Genomic DNA, 19,995 nt, shown 5'->3' with positions numbered 1-19,995 from the left:
GACAGCTAGAAAGAACAGCTGATTATTCTGTAACAGCTTTATATAATAGAGAAATAAGAGCTGAAACAACATTCCTCTATTAACCCTGTTAAAGTCACCTAATCCTAAAGCAAGAGTAGAGTTTTGGCTGAGAAAAAAGAAGTACCTGTTTCTTGAATAAACCATCATAATATATCATCATGATGGACTGTTTGGCTGATCTTTCTAACCACAAGTCAAAGGTGACTAGGCAGTGCTCAGAGTACGAAGCTCTGTCCAGGGGTCAGCCAAATAGGGTTACGCTAAACCACAATGGGAAGCCACTGTCTCTAAGAGCACAAAGGTGTCCCAGGAGGTAAATGACTAACTGCATGGATGCTACATTTTCTAAGACTTCTGGGAAGATCCTGGACATGACAGGTGATGGAGGGAAATAACAAAATACTCTGGGTCCCCAAATTACTCATATTTTCTACTTCCTGCCAAGATAACATATAGAACCTCATACATACAAACATTCAGGTTCTTCAGGAGGCTGAAGATAATCAGCCCATTATTTTCGTTCCTTTGAGAAGATGACTACATACTATTTCATTGCTTTCAATCCTTTTCAACCTGTTTTTTTTTTTTAAATCAGAAACTTGCTCTGTCGCCCAGGCTAGAGTGCAATGGCACGCGATCTTCAGCTCAACGCAAACTCCATTTCCCCGGTTCAAGCAATTCTCCTGCCTCAGCCTCCCAAGTACCTGGGATTATAGGCACCCGCCACCATGACCAGTTAATTTTTGTATTTTTGGTAGAGATGGGCTTTCACCATATTAGCCAGGCTGGTCTTGAACTACTAACCTCATGATCTGCCTGCCTCGGCCTCCCAAAGTGCTGGGATTACAGGCGTGAGCCACCACACCCTGCCTACTCCTTTTTATAAGAGGAAGCCTGCAGACTGTCTTACACAAACCTTAATGCTATCACCAGATGTTGACACTATTTCAACATTACATCTGGCTTAGGGTGGTATGCAAATTAAAGAATGTCTTTTTGAAACTTAGATGCATATTAGGGTAACAGTCAAGCCCAATTTAAACTACTCCTTTTTGCTGTCTGGTTCTTTTCAGCTTAAACCTCAAATATGGCCAGGCATGGTGGCTCATGCCTGTAATCCCAACACTTTGGGAGTCCGAGGAGGGTGGATCATCTGAGGCCAGGAGTTCAAGACCAGCCTGGCCAATATGATGAAACCTCATCTCTAACAAAAATACAAAAGAAAAAAAATCAGCAAGGTGCAGTGGCACATTCCTGTAGTCCCAGCTGCTCAGGAGGCTGAGGCAGGAGAATCTCTTGAACCTGGGAGGCAGAGGTTGCAGTGAGCCAAGATTGTGCCACTGCACTCCAGCCTAGGTGAAAGAGTGAGACTCCATCTCAAAAAAAACACCCCTCAAATATGTTAACTCTTTTTCCTGGTTTTTGCTGAACAGGTAGAACTAAGATAATCTCTGATATTTGATTAGATCAAGCTATTACCAAAAAACAAGAAACGATTAGCAAAGAATATTATGCCCCCACTGATAGACTTCCCAAACAAAAAATGCTTTTGTCTAGTGATAACACACTGGACTTCATGAAATAATCTGCTTCCAGAAAAAGCAAATTCCTTGGGTGACTTCATATTAAAATTTACAGGTTCAACCAAAAAATCCCATTCCACTTATAAACACTATCAGCACAGAACTGGTAGCCAATCCACTATTTCACTGGTTTTCCAAAATATTAGAAAAACTCTAAAAAGCCTTAAATGAAATAAAGTATTAATATACTGTGTGCAAATATGTAAAACAGTACAGATTTATTTTCTGAGTTGCAATTTTAAAATTTACTTTTAAAGTTAATGAGAACAATGAAGTTGCTGTGAACTAAAAATGTGAAACCAGAGGTTCATGACACCCACAATTCACTTATCTACTGTAACCTGTATTTCTATATTTAATTTTGAGCACACGATACAGAGAACATCTTGATATTCTTCATGTAGATAAACAATATTAGTTCTTTTTAATGACTTTCCTTGCAATCACAGTATAATCTGCAATTAATTAGAGATTGAAGGAAAAATACAAATAGGTAGGCTGATAGCTAAAGCTAATATGTTGATGTTAAAATTTAGGAATTATAACTTTAAGAATATATGTTTTTATGTAGTTTTAAATATAGATAAATTAAGAAATCTGTGAAACTTCCAACCACCTGACATCCTGAAAGCTACTGCCCTATCAATGAAACTATTTAATTACTACATGGACATGTGCAGAAAATCTCAGACTCTCAAACCTTTCATACAATTTTTCCCAATCAATACCAAACCCTACACAAACGATTCTCCATGGGTTGCTATGGCATCATTGGGCAATGGATGTCTCTAAGAAGTATCCCAGAACTCGCTCTCCAGGGGTGGTTCTAGCACACACTGATAGCATAAGCAGTCCAATAACTTGTGGCCTCCTAGCTATTGTGCTTCCTCATCCAGGGAGTTCAGTAAAAGAGAATTTCTATTATGTTTAACAAGAAGACATATCAAGAAAACAAAAATGGGCTTAGGATGCCGGTGCAGGCTCCTACACGAACTATTTTTGCTAACTGATAAATGTATTATATGCCAGTTATAGGTTTAATTCTGAGTGATAATGTAGAAAAAGACTTAATACAGCCAAAAAGGGCAAATTTCAACTATCTGTAACCTAGAAATAATGTATATACATAAATCAATGACAATATAAAACTAAATATACACTGGTATGTATTAGACAACTTCTTTTAACCTGAACTTAAAATTGCAAAATTGTCTGGAGCTAGTCATGGAAAGGCATAGCTCATTATAACCATAAACCAACAGTTCTTAAATCTACTGTCCTCTCTAGCACAAGATTCTTTGGGTCTTCAGATCTCCTGATAATATTTCACATCACAATCCAGAACTGAGAGCTGGTACATCAAGTATACTGCTTCTGATTCAAGCTGGTGCTATCATTAACAGCGGCAGAACAACTCTCCTTAAGGCTTCGAAGCTTACTCTGTTCTGGTAGTAATTCTGCTTTGTCCACTAAATTCTCTAATCAAATACCAACCTATTTTGTGCTTTCATCAGAGATCAGCTGATAAATAACTAGAAAAACCTTTGAAACTATCAGTGGTCCAATATTTCCATTTTGTTTTTAGACATACAAATAACATATAAATATACTGTTTAAACATTCAAACAATATAAAAGAATAAAATTAAAAGTCATCTTCAACTCCTTTTCTGCTTATTTCTCTTTTTTTCAGATTAACAGTTTGGTGTGTAGCCTTTCAGATATTTTTGCAAATTTATATAAACTACTGTTTGCTTTCTATAAACCGGGATCATGCTATATATACTGTTCTATTTACTGACTTTTCAAACCATCAAAATGTCTTGGGGAGTTCTGTCTATACCTATAGATCTCTCCCAGGGCTTGGTATACTATATGCCCTTGGGCTGAATTAGGCCCATTAACCTGTTTTTGTATATAATTTTTTTTTTTTTGGTACAAAGTCTTGCTCTGTTGCCCAGGCTGGAGTGCAGTGGCTCGATCTCAGCTCACTGCAACCTCTGCCTCCTGGGTTCAAGCAATTCTCCTGCCTCAGCCTCCCAAGTGGCTGGGATTTATCTTTAGTAGAGATGGGGTTTTACCATGTTGACCAGACTGGTCTCGAACTCCTGACCTCAAGTGATCCTCCCACCTCGGGCTCCCAAAGTGCTGGGATTACAGGCATTAGCCACCATGCCAGGCCTGTACTACATTTTCCTTGGAACACACACCATTTTCTACAAGGACAGAATCATGACAAAGACCTGATGGGCTGCAAAGTCTAACATAACATCGGTTCCTTTGCAGAAAAAGTTTGGCAACCTCTGATCTGTCCTAAATTCTTTTTTTTTGAGACGAAGTCTTTGTCACCCAGGCTAGAGTACAGTGGCTCCATCTCAGCTCACTGCAACCTCTGCCTCCCAAGTTCAAGCAATTCTCCTGTCTCACCCGCCTGAGTAGTTAGAACAACAGGCACCCACCACCATGCCTGGCTAATTTTGTATTTTTAGTAGGATGGGGTTTCGCCACTCCTAACCTCAAGTGATCCGCCCACCTCGGCATCCCAAAGTGCTGGGATTACAGGCTTGAGGCACCATGACAGGCCCCTATATTCTCTGTAGTATCAGCCTATCTATCTATATAATATACAAAAAACACTGTATTTTATTGATGGATATTTAAATTGCTTTCAATTTTTCCAGAATAAAAACAATGCTACAATAAACAACTACCAAAGATTATACTTTAGAAGTGCTTTTGTTTTTTTTTTGAGACAGAGTCTCACTCTTGTTGCCCAGGCTGGAGTGCAATGGTGTGATCTTGGCCCATCTCTGCCTGGCAACCTCTGCCACCTGGGTTCAAGTGATTGTCCTGCCTCAGCCTTCTGAGTAGCTGGGATTACAGGTGCTCGCCACCACGCCTGGCTATTTTTTTTTCTTCTATTTTTAGTAGAGACAGGGTTTCACTATGTTGGTCAGGCTAGTCACAAACTCTTGACCTCAGGCCATCCACCCACCTCTGCCTCCCAAAGTGCTAGGATTCTAGGCGTGAGCCACCATGCCTGGCTAATTTTCATATTTTTAGTAGAGACAGGGGTTTCACCCTGTTAGAAAGGCTGGTCTTGAACTCCTGACCCCGTGATCTGCCCGCCTCAGTCTCCCAAAGTGCTGAGATTACAGGCGTGAGTCACTGCACCCGGCCCCTTTTAGTAATTTTCTACATCTCTTGCTTATTATGCATCTCCTAATTCTTCCTCTCGGTAGTTTACTTCCTTATGTGACATCTATGTATCTTTTGTAGTGAGCTCAGTGTCACGGGATTTTTCCTCCCACAGTAGCCTTGAGTATACTGTTTTGTCAACCTGATCCAATGGAGCAGCTCCATACCTGCTACAAGCTGGATCCCTCAAGGATCTGTCATTCCTAAATTGGAATTTCATGAAATCTCTTGTAAAAGTTTCTTAGCCTGAAGTTCCAGCACATACAGATGGTATAAATTTGGACCCCAGATTCATGAATTCTCACTCAGCGTTCTGGGTAGACTGCAAAGTTCCTTTCTGCTTCAGAAGGCCACTGGGTAGAATTTTTCAAGGTCCTTCATCATGGATGTTAGTCTTTTTTTTTTTTTTTTTTTTAAAGACAGAGTTTCACCATGTTGGTCAGTCTGGTGGTCTTGAACTCCTGACCTCAGGTGATCCGCCCATCTTGGCCTCCAAAGTGCTTGGATTACAGACATGAGCTACCACGCCTGGCCAGATGTTAGTCTTTTTTTTTTTTTGAGATGGAGTTTCGCTGTCGTCACCCAGACTGGAGTGCAATGGCACGATCTTGGCTCACCACAACCTCCACCTCCTGGGTTCAAGCAATTCTCCTGCCTCAGCCTCCCAAGTAGCTGGGACTACAGGCGCACACCACCATGCCCAGCTAATTTTTATATTTTTAGTAGAGACGGGGTTTCACCATGTTAACCAGGATGGTCTCGATCTCTTGACCTCGTGATCCACCCGCCTCAGCCTCCCAAAATGCTGGGATTATAGGCATCAGCCACCGTGCCCGGCCCAGATGTTAGTCTTAAAACACGGTTTTTTATACAGGGGTCTCAGTTCCAGCTCCTACTACATGCCTTTAGGCCACATATCCTGATCCCAATTGATGGGGCATGCTCTTTACTGCTCTGATTTTGAGGTCCCTCAGGGATTTTCTATTTGGCAGGTTCAGCTATGCATTAATTTTCAAAATATATATAGTGCATCCAGCATTTTTATATTTTATAGCAGAAGGCAGGTATCTAGTCTCCTTTACTGAAGTTCCCTGAATATTAATTTCATACTGGCAATCAAGAAATACAGCCTCTTCCCATTTTTCTGAGATCAGTGCTCCCCCTAAAAGAAGAACTGGCACGTTGCAAGGAGGGATGTAAAAAATGATCCCTTGGATCACAGGAGGAAAATTTTACAGCTCTTTATTTAAACTGACTTAACACAAAAGAAAAACTGAGTTAAGGTCTAACTGACATACAGGTACCTTGCTCAGTCTTCATGTTAGGCAGCCTCACTTTACATATGATGCTACAGGTTTCTTGAGGGAGTGGGGTGTTCTCCACCCAGGACGTGGGTTAGGGAAGCATAATCCACATTTGCTTGCTTTCAGCGTGTTATGATGAATGGAAACACACAGGTACTCAATAAAGTGAGCTTATGGGGCCGGGTGAGGTGGCTCAAGCCTGTATTCCCAGCATTTTGGGAGGGCGAGGTGGGTGGATCACGAGGTCAACAGATCAAGACCATCCTGGTCAACATGGTGAAACCCCGTCTCTACTCAAAATACAAAAAATTAGCTGGGCATGGTGGCGCGTGCCTGTAATCCCAGCTACTCAGGAGGCTGAGGCAGGAGAATTGCCTGAATCCAGGAGGTGGAGGCTGCGGTGAGCCGAGATCACGCCATTGCACTCCAGCCTGGGTAACAAGAGCGAAACTCCATCTCAAAAAAAAAAAAAAAAAAAAAAAAGTGAGCTTATGGATTATGTTACCTGGTTTCAACCAAAATAAAGTGAAAATGAGAGTTACACAAATTCCTTCGAAGAAGTCATAAATCACAGACAATACTATCTATCATACTAATAACTAACCAGAGAAGAAGAAAATGGCAATTCTGAGACATCTCTTATTCTTAGAATGAGCTGTTAAGTACGGCATAGTAGAGCTCCTGTGTAATTTTTATGTGATATATGTATCCTGTGTGAGGATGCTAAGAACGTTTTAATAACAGGTGAACATGCTAAAAAGTGCTTGGTGACTACTGCTCTAGACAACCAGGTTATTCTCGTGTACTAACAGGCTAACTCTGCCTGGTGGCTAAAAAACTAAACTATAGATCTTCAACTGGTGTCCTAGAAAAGACTCCTATTAGAACCTGAGTTCCAAAGTAAACATGAAGACGTACTGGACGGTGACAGTCTCTTGTTTCCTAGAGATTACATGAAATTATTACTATGTGGTAGTAGCTCTCAATGGTCTGGTAAGTCACAAAAGAAGGATGACATTAATGTGTGTGACCTCTGCCCATAGGGATGCAAAAAGATTTGGGTGACAGCTCTCATGGCTTCTTGTTACTTCTGAAAAAACAGGACAAGTAAAACTAACAGTGTTGCTGACTACTTTGGAAGTATAGTATCCATAAAAATGCTTTTACATGAATGTGTGCCATAAAGTCAGTCATTTCAAAAAGTCACAGCAGCTCCAATTACACTCCTTCTCTTCCATGCAAGAAAATGAGTGGAAATTATCCTAGAAATAACTTATCTGCCAAAATACACTTTTGTTTTTTCTTTTTTTGAAACGGATTCTTGCTCGGTCACCCAGGCTGGAGTGCAACAGCGTGATCTTGGCTCACTGCAACCACTACCTGCTGAGTTCAAGCAATTCTCCTGCCTCAGCCTCCTGAGCAGATGAGATTACAGATGTGTGCCACCAAGTCCAGCTAATTTTGTATTTTTAGTAGAGATGGGGTTTCGTCATGTTGGCCAGGCTGGTTTTGAATCCCTGACCTCAGGTGATCCACTTGCCTTGGCCTCCCAAAGTGCTGTGATTATAGGAATGAACTACCACATCCTGCCCAAATATACTTTTAAACATTTCAAATTTCTATCAGGCACAGTGGGGCATGCTTAATACCAGCTACTCAGGAGGCTGAGCCAGGAGGATCATCTGATGTCAGGAGTTCAACACTAGCCTGGGCAACTAGTGAAATCCTGTCTCAAAAAAAAAAAAATTTAAATTTCAGTAAGTTAACTATTTTTAGTAAGAAATTACTTGGCCTATTCAACATAAATGACTAAAAAAAGATTCCAGAACATCATGGTTTGAGAGTTGCTTCTTGGCATCTGAATTCATCACTATTTTATCTGAACTGGTTATAGGTATATAATATTATGTTAATTACCTCAGCCTTCTGGGTAACTGGCCTGGGCCTGGGCTGGCTGGATCTCCAGATTGTCACCTCTGACCACAAGCAGCCTCCCTGATTTACCCTGGTATGCTCTACAACTACTGCTTTTGATCTGTGCATTGACGAAATTTTGCGATGCATTACGTTAGAGGAAAAATGTACAAATTACGGTCTGTGGGCTAAATGTGGCTTGAAGCCTAGTTTTGTATAGCCCATGAACGAAGAATAAGTTTTACATTTTACATAGTTTTTAAAAATCGAAAGATGTAGGGTGTAGTGGCTCATACCTGTAATCCTAGCACTGTGGGAGGCTGAGGCAGGTGGATCACGAGGTCAGAAGTTTGAGACCAGCCTGGCCAACATGGCAAAACCCTGTCTCTACTAAAAATACAAAAATTAGCTGGGCATAGCGGCGGGCGTCTGTAATCCCAGCTACATAAGAGGCTGAGGCAGGAGAATCACTTGAATCTGAGAGGTGGAGGCTGCAGTGAGCCAAGATCGTACCACTGCACCCCAGCCCAGGCGACAAGAGCAAGATTTAATCAAAAACACAAAAAACAACACAGAAGATTATTACATAAAAGTTTTATGAAATTCAATTTTCACTATCCATAAGTGAAGACTTAATTGGAATCACACTCATTGGTTTATGTATTGTCTACAGCTGCTTTTGTACTGCAACTGCTGAGTTCAAGAATTGTGACAGAGACCATTTGGCTCACGCCTAAGACACTTTTTATCTGTTCCTGTACGGGAAAAGTTAAGCAACTCCTGCCTCAGAGTGTCTTATCAAAACCAGGAACCATGCTCTGTTAGCAGACCTGGCTCTCAGCAGGTCAGCATATAATGTCTCTGTGCATGGACATACTCTTCCTTGGCAGTTAACTATGGCTTAATGTTGGTAATGGTTAAAGCATACACCAAAGTAACAGAATAAAAACGGGCACATACAATCTAACAAAAGGCCGTTGAGTAGCTTTAGGGTTTGAGGCAATGGAAAATTTTGATGCTGACATAGACTTTTAAAACATGTACTGGGCCAGGCACAGTGGCTCATGCTTGTAATCTCAGCACTTTGGGAGGCCAAGGCAGGCGGATAACCTGAGGAAGGGCATTTGAGACCAGTCTGACCAACATGGAGAAACTCTGCCTCTATTAAAAATATAAAAAATTAGTTGGGCATGGTGGCGCATGGCTGTAATCCCAGCTATCTGGGGAGGCTGAGGCAGGAGAATTGCTTGAACCTGGGAGGCAGAGGTTGCAGTGAGCCCAGATCATGCCATTGCACTCCGGCCTGGGCAACAATAGCAAAACTCCATCTCAAAAACAAACAAAACAAAACAAAAAAATATAGTGATTTAGAGATCACAGAACAGAATGCAGAGGCTCCTTAGCTTTCAATGAGGCTATATCCATATAAACCCATCGTAAGATGAAAATACTGTAAGTCAAAATGCATTAAAATACACCTAACCTTCTGGACATCATAGCTTAGCCTGGTCTATCATAAACAAACATGCTCAAAACACTTAAATAGTTGGCCAGAATTATCTAACACAAAGCCAATTTTATGATCAAGTGTTGACTATATCATATAATTTACTGAATACTGCAATGAAAGTGAAAAGCAGAATGGGTGTACAGGTACTCAAAGTACAGTTTCTACTGAATGGATACTGTTTCAAACCACTGTAAAGTTAAAACATTTTAAGTTGAACCATCTTAACTTAGGGACCGTTTGTATTTGAAATTGAAGGCTGTCTGAAAAAAATACTGAATGTATATTACGTATCTAGAATTTCTTTCTTTTTTCATGTCTAAAGAAAGATATAAAAAGGGTTACTTCTCCACATAAATGAGGAACAGATAAAGAGTGGGGTGGACAAGAAACTAGAAATGAGCTTTCCTGAGCCAAGAGAGTTCCATATTACGAGAGGAAGAAGCATATCTCTTACTTGCACAAGTGTAGGCATCTTTGTTGGTGAAAGGCTTCGTACACTGGCTACAGCTGATGGGACCCACAACAGGAATGGAACTGAAAGAGTGCCCATTGAGAGTCTTCTTATCTTTCTCTTTGTCTTTAGAATCTTTCTCCTTCTCCTTAATCTTTTCTTTTTCTTTTTCCTGCCAAACAGAAGAAAAGAATCCACAATTAATTGTACACTGAAGGGCCTTCTCCTTACCTGGGTACCCAGATGGCATGTGATCAACAGTGGCTGGTGACTATTCTGGACAAGAGTGAGAAACAAAGTTCTGGGCAATGTTTTTTTGTTTTTTGTTTTTTTTTTAATTAAGATGTTGGCATGCAAGATACATTAGAAAATTCACATGAAAACTGAGCAGGCTGAACAATCCCAGCAGTGGCTTATTCAGTGGTTATTTCTACTGACAGACACAATGGCCTACAAAGAGGCTTCTGAGAGCCTCAGCAAAGCCCTTCCTCAGCAAGTCACACCACAGTCCACACAGGAAGAAAGCCATGGGTTTAGGGTCAGCTTTAGGCAGAGGGCAGAAGAAAGAGTGGTAGCTATTGGGGGACTGGCCTAAGGTAGAGAAAGATGCCTGGGTGGCATGAAAAATTACTGAGTAATTTTTCTCTAACTTTCTCATATCAATCGCATGTCCCTAAATGAGGGGCTATCTATGAAGTTTCCTCCTTTACGTTAGTCAGAAATATTAAATATGCTCCACATACACATTTTCAGTCTTTGCTAATTAGAATTTTAAGGTTTATAAATATTAACTTCAGCCTAATTTTCAAACTGGCAAGAGGAGACATGAGAGGGGGAGGCTGGAAAACCGCACAGGGGTTAAGAACACAGACAACGGTGCCAGACCTTGGTTCAGATTCAGGTTCTGCTACTACTTCTCGGTAACAGCCTGATCTTGGGTAAATTATTTCTCTGAGTCTCAGTTTTCTCATTTTTCAAATGGGAGTAAGTACCCATCTCATGTTGTTTTATGGCACACAGTGAATACACAATAATGCTTAGCAATATAATAATTAGTCATAATTTACTGGAAATGAGTTTCACCATCTCATTACTCTCCTAAGCCAACATGGAAAGGTACTGCTTACAGTAAAGGAAAGGAAGTTTTGATGCGAGCCAGAAGATAAAAGAAACTGGGGAGTGGCTAAAGGACAACGGTGCAGGGCAGAGAGGATAGGAGAATGCGCAGTTGACAGGAAGGAGCCTTGTTAATAATTTTTCTCGGCTGGGTGTGGTGGCTCATGCCTGTAATCCCAGCACTTTGTGAGGCCAAGGCAGATGGATCACCTGGGGTCAGGAGTTCAAGACCAGCCTGGCCAACATGGTGAAACCCCATCTCTACTAAAAATACAAAAATTAGCCGGGTGTGGTAGTGGGTGCCTGTAATCCCAGCTACTTGGGAGGCTGAGGCAGGAGAATCGCTTGAACCCAGGAAGCAGGGGTTGCCGCGAGCCAAGATGGCGCCACTGCACTCCAGCTTAGGTGACAGAGTGAGACTCCATCTCAAAAAAATAATACTAATTCTTCTCAAAAACTGCCTTTGTTGTCCCTCAAGCTGGTTAACAACAGGGTGACTTTAAGAAAATGGGGTACCAGGAAAAGAAGTCTCAAGGTCTAGCAGCTCACTCACTCTTGTACCCTGAGTACCTAGGGGTGCAGGAAGGTAGGAAAAGCAGGTGATGTCCTTAGGTTGGAAAGATAAGTTTCCTAAGATGTACTCTCTGACCTCTTTTGTGAAGCTCCTTTCTTTCCTGTGGTCTTCCCTCACTTGTCAGAGTGGCAACAGAAACTGATACTCATCTTGTTCTTCTTGTGTGCCCAGCCACTGCCCAGGTGCTTTCAATTACCAAGCAGGCCATAACTGGACCAGATACAAAGCGCAGGGGACACCAGAAAAGGAGAGATCAGACTGGGTGACCAGTGAAGCACTGGGCTGGGAGTCAGGAGCTCTCAGTGCCAGATTACTTTGGCCACGTCACCTCAAGAACAACATAAGAAATGTCAGAAATGTTCTAGACATAGACCAAAAGCAGAGGACTCACGTGACATCAAGCCACAATCTAACAGAGACTGTTATTAAAGCTTACATAGTCATGAAGAAGAATGGAAAAGAATTCAAACCTTGAGAACTTGAAGAACTACTGATGAGTGTTGGGTCCTTAATTAAACACCTAAAGCAGTCAGGGACTTTTCAGATGGGTACCATTCTGAGGAGGCCAGGACCATGGGGATATAGCCATACTCTCCATAAAAGGTCCTTTAGAAGCACTGTTTGGCAGATTACTTGGCTGGAAAATTAGTATCAGTGGAATAATTTCCTTTTGGACCAACTGGACTACAAAGAACTACCATCCACAGAGGTAGAAGATTTTACCTATTGCCAATACTATTGTTATGTCCTAAAAAAATTCCAGAAAAATGGGTATCCCAAGTTAGTGATCATGCCAATTACTAAATGCCTTACATTTTGAATCAATGTCTTCTACACACATCATTTCATCTGACTCAGTAACTCTGAAGTGGGCAGGGTGAGCATGATACTTCCCACTTGACAATGCAGAGGATAAAGAGAAAACAGCTAAAAATCTGAACCGTCACTACGTGCTAAGCACTGTAATACGCAATTTACATGTATTTTCTCACAACAACCCAATGAATTGAGTACTAGGTATTATCTCCATTTTACATTAAGAGATGGAAGCTTAGAGATGTTTAATAATGCATTTGAGGCTACATGCCAATAACTGCTCCAGCTGAAATTAAGATTCAGATCTGGCTGACTGTAAAGCTCAGCTCTCATGCATTGCACTATGCTGTCAGACTGGAGAGATTGGTTGACTTGCAAAGGGTCACACGACAGATGATCAACACTGTCAAAATAGGAACCCAGGTGTTCTGACTTTCTGTTCAGAACCCATCCACTGTAATGAAATGCTAAGTATTTGCTAGATCTATGATTCACGTGAAGCCTTCTGTTAATAAAATACATATAATGAAGACTTTAGGGCCAAATTACTAAACTTTTAAACTATAAAAAATAACGAGAGAGGAAGAGAGAAAAACTCTTTCACTTTACAAAACAGGAAACTGTTCTGAGTGAAAACTGGTAACTGCTAAAGTACATAATAAAACTTTAATAATAATCAACAACAAAATTTGAGTTTTTTCAAATAATATTTTAACTAAATTTTGCTAAAGGTTTTTCCATGCAAAAAATGTTACACAGAAAAGCATCTGATTTTTTGCTCAGTGAAGTTAAAGCATAATGTAATAGTTTAAAAAATCTTTTATGGCAACTAGCTTTTCCTCTCAAGCCTTGCAATGCTCTTCAAATTGAATAAATAAACAGTTTCCCTTTGCAACAATCCACATTAGTTCTTCCCAGGATAGAAACAAAATAAAACAACTAACTCCACTGGGCCTTTCTGTGTTTCTCAGAATTAAGTGCTTTAAAGAAGTCAGGCTCTTACCTCCCCATGCTTTGGTCCTATGAATCTCACTGTTACGTGGGGTAATTCATGAAACCGACCCCATTTTATCGACATGATTCGACCCCCATTCCAGGAAATGGCTCTCACAGAAGTGGGGGTGCATGCCGTCAAGGCAGAGCTCAGCAGCTTTGAGCTGCCATTAGTGAAACCGTAAGAGGAAGCCAGAGACTGGTTGAGAAAGGGAAGGAGGGAGGGCTGAGGCTGCTTGTTTCCTTAAGACAGTCTTAACTGTTTGAATGCTGCTGGTAAAGCCAAGAACCCTTGTTACAAAGGATACAGGAAATGAAACAAAACTCATTCCCCCCAAAAACAGTGCATGTGGGCAGTGCTTAAGCTGCAAAGTAAGAACTCTTAGCAAGGTTTGAAGCCAAGTTTTTACAAGGGAAGTTAAGGAACACATCTTACCTATTTAAAAATAGACTCCTCATTTTATAAATTGCAGTGAGTTTCATAACAAAACTTCTTAGTGAAGTCGCCTGTGGTAAAGTGGTGACTAGCTGTTTTCTGAAGTTTGATTTTTCCATGTTTATTTAACAACTGGCAAAATGCTTGATCTGTTTGCTGGGGAAACAAGCTAATGGTATTTAACAGGGATAGATGCACGTAACAACTGCACTAGGGCACTATGAAAGAGGATTCTTCACTTTTCCAAAAATACCCCTTTTATACATGTAATTACAATTAAAAAGAATCAGAACACTTTGGACAACCGTGAAAACATGATATGATCAAACAACTGTCATGTTACAGATCTTTAATCAAAGAAGGAATGAGAGTTATATTTAACACTGACTGAAGTCTTTGTCAACACTACTCTGGGAGGCCCTTCTCAAAGGCTGATGGGTACAGTTCTTTTTTAAACAGACCATAGGATCTAGGAGCTGTAACTGAATGTCCTGTTATAAAGTCATGTAGTATTTGCAGCTGTGTAAGAATCTAACCCGTGCACTCAAAAATACCTACTTCCAGTCAATGAATTTTTTAAAAAACATTTCTAACCAACTTTTGTTTGTCTACAAAGAGGAAAGCTTATTATTAGGTTGCTGCAAAAGTAACTGAGGTTCAGAAAAAAGAAAACCAGTATGACAGGATGGGTTAAAGAGGTCACTCCACTCCCTTTGTGAACTCAAACATCATGCATATAGTGTTTAAATACTCTGAAACATGCAAACTTACTAAGCAGGAATCAGCACTATCTCTCAAAGATACTAAGACAAAAGCAGAAACTGCCAGTCTTCCTGTTGTACTTCCTGTTTAGCCCTTGACAAAATCATTCAATATACGTTATCTAATCTAATCACTTATGCCAGTTGTTGATAATTCTCAAAAGGACATAGGACCAAGAACTCAATTTCTTAAGTTTCTATACAAAACTCAGTGCTCCAGACAAAATAAGTTACTCTCCTGGAAATGTGAACAGTTTATTGCCTACTGGCTTTTGGCTTCTTTGAACATGTTCAAGAACTGTTTATGATCATAATTATATAACTGAATAAAATTTATCTAGGTTAATCACTATTACCTTTTTTTCTTTATTGCTTTGAAACTGCTGTTGCAATAAACTATTTTCATAAAGATATATATATATATACATCATGAATAGAAAGCAGACACTTTCAAACCATCCTTAGGCACTTTTCTAAGAATTAAAGGTGGCATTTTAATATTATATTCAGTAGACGCTTAAATTTTTCCTTTAAAAGATGTAGGTCTAGTTTTATTGTATAGCGAATTAATAAAACAACTGGCTCAGATGGTCTCTCATAGCATCTATTTAAAAAATAATTTTTAAAAACTGAGAATTTATCGTTTTCATAGAAAAAATCAGTGTCAACATCCATAGTAGCACTTTAAATTTGTTAACATTATGGAGAAGTAACATTATTCAACAGTTAAGAACAAGATTAAAGTTAGCATCACTATGCTAAGAAAATTTGGTATTTATTAATTTTTATGTTATCATTTAGAAAATACAGTACTTTTGTATGGTAAAACTCCATGTGGATACATAGCACAGTGAGACAGGGTATTTAATATAACAACACAAAATATACTGTTTTACTATTTCTCTTTCTTCTTTTCTTTTTTTTAAAGGGACAGGGTCTTGGCTCCATTGCCCAGGCTGGTGTATATACAGCTTACTGCAGCCTTGAACTCCTGGGCTCAAATTATCCTCTTGCCTCAGCCTCCTGAGTAGCTAGGACTACTGTGCCATTACACCTAGCTAATTTTCACAATTAATTTTTTGGTAGAGATGAGGTCTCACTATGCTGCCCAGGCTGACCTTGAACTCTTGGCCTTAAGAGATCTTCTGATCTCAGCCTCAAAGTACTGGGATTACATGTATGTACCACTGTGTCCAGGCTCCCCTGCCTTTTTAAAAACAAAAAACATCTTTTGCTACATTGACAAAAGTCAAGTTGTTCCAATTTTATCTAAAAGTGAGCTAATAACAATTCACTATAAAAGGTGACTTACAGTGTCATTGGGACACTCTGAACACTTGGTAAAGGGAAATGGACTGCAATCCAGGATTATGGATTCGTAATTTTTTGGTTTCCATGGCTAAAGACAGCCTGGCTGACAATATGTAAATATATAGAATAGCGGTAAAACATTCTACCCTCTTTGACCTTCATTTTCTTTTTCTTTTTTCTTTTTGAATTATAAAACAAGGCTGAGTCTGAAGTTAACAAGTATGCGACTATGCTAGAAATAATTTTCTAGACTCTTTGCATCTCTCCCTGATTGCCTACTTTTTCTCTATTCTGTACCTGAATAGGAAAAATGAAGACAAAACACAATTCTTGTGGCAGGTTTTGTGGAAAAATTTTTTTGAATGTATCTGCTAAAGAAAGAGATCTTACAAAACATGGTAAAACACTTTGGCTATACTTCCATCAACCCACTGAATGAAGGGCTTCAGAAGCTTAGTGCACCTTGTTTCGTGACGGAGGAGGCAATGCCCTTGTACCCACACAGACACACACACACACAGAGTGATTCCTTGCAAGAGTTCCTTAACCGATTTCAAATGTTTATCTACTTCTGTCTTTATTTTGTTAGAGGGTGTTGTGGGTAGATTACAGTATGATAGGTGAAAAGTTTTTCCCCATGGACTTGAAATATTTGGAATCAGTTTGGGTTCATAAGAAAGTGAACTTCTTTTCTTCCTTTCTTTTCAAAACGCATTTTAAAAAAAGATTAGAAATATATAAAACAAAACATTAAGCATACTTATCTCTAAGTGGGGTTACTACAGGATATTTTCATTCTTTTACTTTTATATTTTGAAGAATCCTATAATGAGCACATAAAAAGTAACCAGATAAAAAATGTTACTTTAGGCTGGGCACGGTGGATCACACCTGGTGTTTTGGGAGGCTGCAGCTGGAGGACTGCTTAAGGTAAGGAGTTAGACCAGTCAGGACAAAACAGCAAGACTTCATCTCTACAAAAAAAAATTTAAACATAGCTCAGCATGATGGCACATGACTGTAGTCCTGGCTACACAGGAGGCTACGGTGGGAGGCAGGAGACTGCTTGAGCCTGGCAGGTCAAGACTGCAGTGAGCCATGATCACGCCACTACACTCTGGCCTGGGTAATAGAGTGGAGTTGTCTATGCAGACACACACATATACACACACAGACTTAGTTTAAATATTTACTCTCCTAAGCACTAAGAGAATATATTCTAAAATGTTCCTACTTAAAAACAGATCTAAGAAATCATATCAGTTTTAAAAGTGATCTTCTGTGGGATAATCATTCTTCCCTCTAAATCCAAATATAAATATTTTCAATCCTTTGATCTTGGCATAAAATCCTTTCTGTTGCATTTAAACTGATATTACAGATTTAAGCACTGTGGTTTAATGAGAATATGGGGTTTGAAACCAAAGAGATCTGGTTTGAACTACTTTTCACATTAGAGGAACATCCTTGGTAAGGTATCTCAGTTTTAGAAAAGAGAGATAATACCTACCTGATAGGGTTGTTGAAAGGGTTAAATAATATATAGAAAGCACTTGGCATACAGTAAAAACTCAGTAACTGGTAGTTTCACTTCTTGTTATTTTCCTTTAAATATCAGGCAATTTTAGAGAGTAATTCTGAATTTATTTCCATTTATGTCTCCATGATTCAGCCAGTTTTGGTGTTATGCAGGCTGTGACAGGATCCTACTGAGGACCGACTGTGGTGGTCACAAGCAATGCCCACAGCGATACTTACTTTGCTCTTCTTACTGCTGGACATTTTATTCTTGATGTAGCTGAATGTACGACTCACTTTTGTTCCACTCTTCCCTTCAAAATCTTTCTTGGAGGGACACTGTGGCAGGAAATTATAGTTCTCTTCTGTTATACTAAATAAAAACAAGAAGATTGATTTTTTTAAAGGACTACACAAGTTAAATGAATGAGAAGTAGAATAAAATGTAGATGAAGGCTGCTGAATAGCTTTTTATAGAGTATGCCACAATGCCCAGGTCCTGTTATCAAAATTTGTCTAAGTTTCCATCACTAATGTTTTTTGTTTACTTATTTTAGTGACAGCGTCTTGCTGTGAGTGATGTGGTAATAGCTCACAGCAGCCATCAACTCCTGAGCTCATGTCTCGCAATCTTCCTGCCTCAGCCTCTAGAGTAAGCTGGGACTAAAGGCACATGCCACCACGCATGGCTATTTTCCAATTATTTTTTTGTAGAGATGGGGTCTTGCTATGTTGCCCAAGCTGATTTTGAACTCCTGGCCTCATGCAATCCTCCCACCTCAGGCTCCCAAAGTGCTGGGATCATAGGCATGAGCTACTGCCTGGCTCACTCTTAATGTTTTAATTATGGATTTTTCAGTGATCTCATGTTAAAAAGAGCCCATCAATCATTCAATAATTATGTTATATGGAATCTATTCATCTACAATAGCACTCAATCTACAAACTCCTTTGCAACAAATAGGTGCTTGAAAGGAAACCCATAATGTAACAGAATGGCAGGGCATTCGTTAACAGGGGTTGCAAACCAAGGAATCTTATGACTGACTACATATCCAAGTTCCTTAACGGTAGACATCACAACTCTTTTCTAGCCTTTTGGCATACTGGACAATCAAGACTGTGGAATGATCCATGCAGCTAGGTTCAATTTTAGGAGGGAACATACTGAATAGCAGGCAGAATTGAGGCAGAGTGTAGAAGAATCAATTTTATGAGCTTTACGTAGATTCAGATTTACTGATCCATCTGTTCAAGAAGCCCACATAAAATCTAAGTCCATCAGGATGGACATGTTCTAACTTAGGAAACTTGCAATGGTTGATTTTCTTAAATGCTGGGCATTTGGGCCAGGTGCGGTGGCTCATGCCTATAATCCCAGCACTTTGGAAGGCCAAGGCGGGCAGATCACTTGAGGTCAGGAGTTCAAGATCAGCCTCACCAACATGGTGAAATGCTGTCTCTACTAAAAAATACAAAAATTGACTGAGTGTGGTGGTACGTGCCTGTAGTCCTGGCTACCCAAGAAGCTGAGGCAGGAGAATAAGTTGAACCTGGGAGGGGGAGGTTGCAGTGAGCCAAGATTGTGCCACTGCACTCCAGCCTGGGTGACATGATGAGACTCTGTCTCAAAAAAAAAAAAAAAAAAAAATGCTGGGCATTTGAATAAATAATCCGTTATACAGAAAAGGCATCCATTTATATTACTTTGCCAAGGTGTTCTAGAATAGTTATTTTGGAACTTTCTCATAGAACAGCAGTGTTTGCCTCTAGAGCCTCTGTGACAGGGCAGGCCGCAGGCAAAAGCAGCACCATACCGGGTCCTGTCAGCAGTCAGAGTTTATTTATATATATGTTGTTTACAAAACAAAGCAGTCTGTTTTTAAGATAAAGGGGAAATGGTAAGAAACCACTGCTCTAGAAAGGAGAAAGAATAAATAAGCTATAAAAGCAGTGCAAAGAGAAGCATTCATTGCAAGCGTTCTGAATCAGAATCACAACTGATGCCTCTGTGAAAAGGAAGGCCAACTCAAAAAAAATTGCAGGGCAGCCATAGGAACCCCAATTATGCTTCAAGTAGAATATTCAGTCTCATAAGCATGAAAACTGAAGTGAGTCAGAACAGAAATCTTTTGCTCGCTGTCAAGAATCAATTTACTTTGACAAAGCTGTGTACCAGTTATATCCATACAGAAGAACACAGCTTTAAAGCTTAAAACAGCTAAGAGTATTATAAAATGTGTGCGCGCACACACAGACACTAATATGAAACAAAATGTTGTTAGACTATTAGATTTAGGAATGAAAACTCCCCATAAGTAAAGTATGCGCAAGTTCCTAAAGTCAAATAATAGTGTACCCTCACATCAATAAATGCAAAAAATAATTTTTATCCTGAGGACTGTGTAATTAATAAAAGTAGAAAACTATTGGGCCAAGCACGGTGGCTCAAGTCTGTAATCCCAGCACTTTGGGAGGCCGAAGCGGGTG

The 19,995-nt window shown here is 39.8% G+C and overlaps 1 protein-coding gene across 44 annotated transcripts in view; it reads right to left on the bottom strand.

The window, feature by feature from the left end:
- Positions 1–19,995, bottom strand: part of AKAP13 (A-kinase anchoring protein 13) — a 378,015-nt gene that overhangs the window by 43,502 nt on the left and 314,518 nt on the right. For all 44 annotated transcript variants that reach the window (XM_078326957.1, XM_078326966.1, XM_078326968.1 and 41 more), the window contains 2 exons: positions 17,746–17,878; positions 9,984–10,152 (listed from right to left, as the gene is read on the bottom strand). In XM_078326957.1, the coding sequence (XP_078183083.1) occupies positions 9,984–10,152; positions 17,746–17,878 (302 nt within the window). The remainder of the gene's footprint in view (positions 1–9,983; positions 10,153–17,745; positions 17,879–19,995) is intronic.

The sequence above is a fragment of the Callithrix jacchus genome, chromosome 6 (assembly GCF_049354715.1).
Source record: "Callithrix jacchus isolate 240 chromosome 6, calJac240_pri, whole genome shotgun sequence".
Taxonomy (NCBI): Eukaryota; Metazoa; Chordata; class Mammalia; order Primates; family Cebidae; genus Callithrix; species Callithrix jacchus.
Note: the sequence above shows the minus strand (reverse complement) of the source record. Positions and strands in the feature narration are given on the sequence as shown.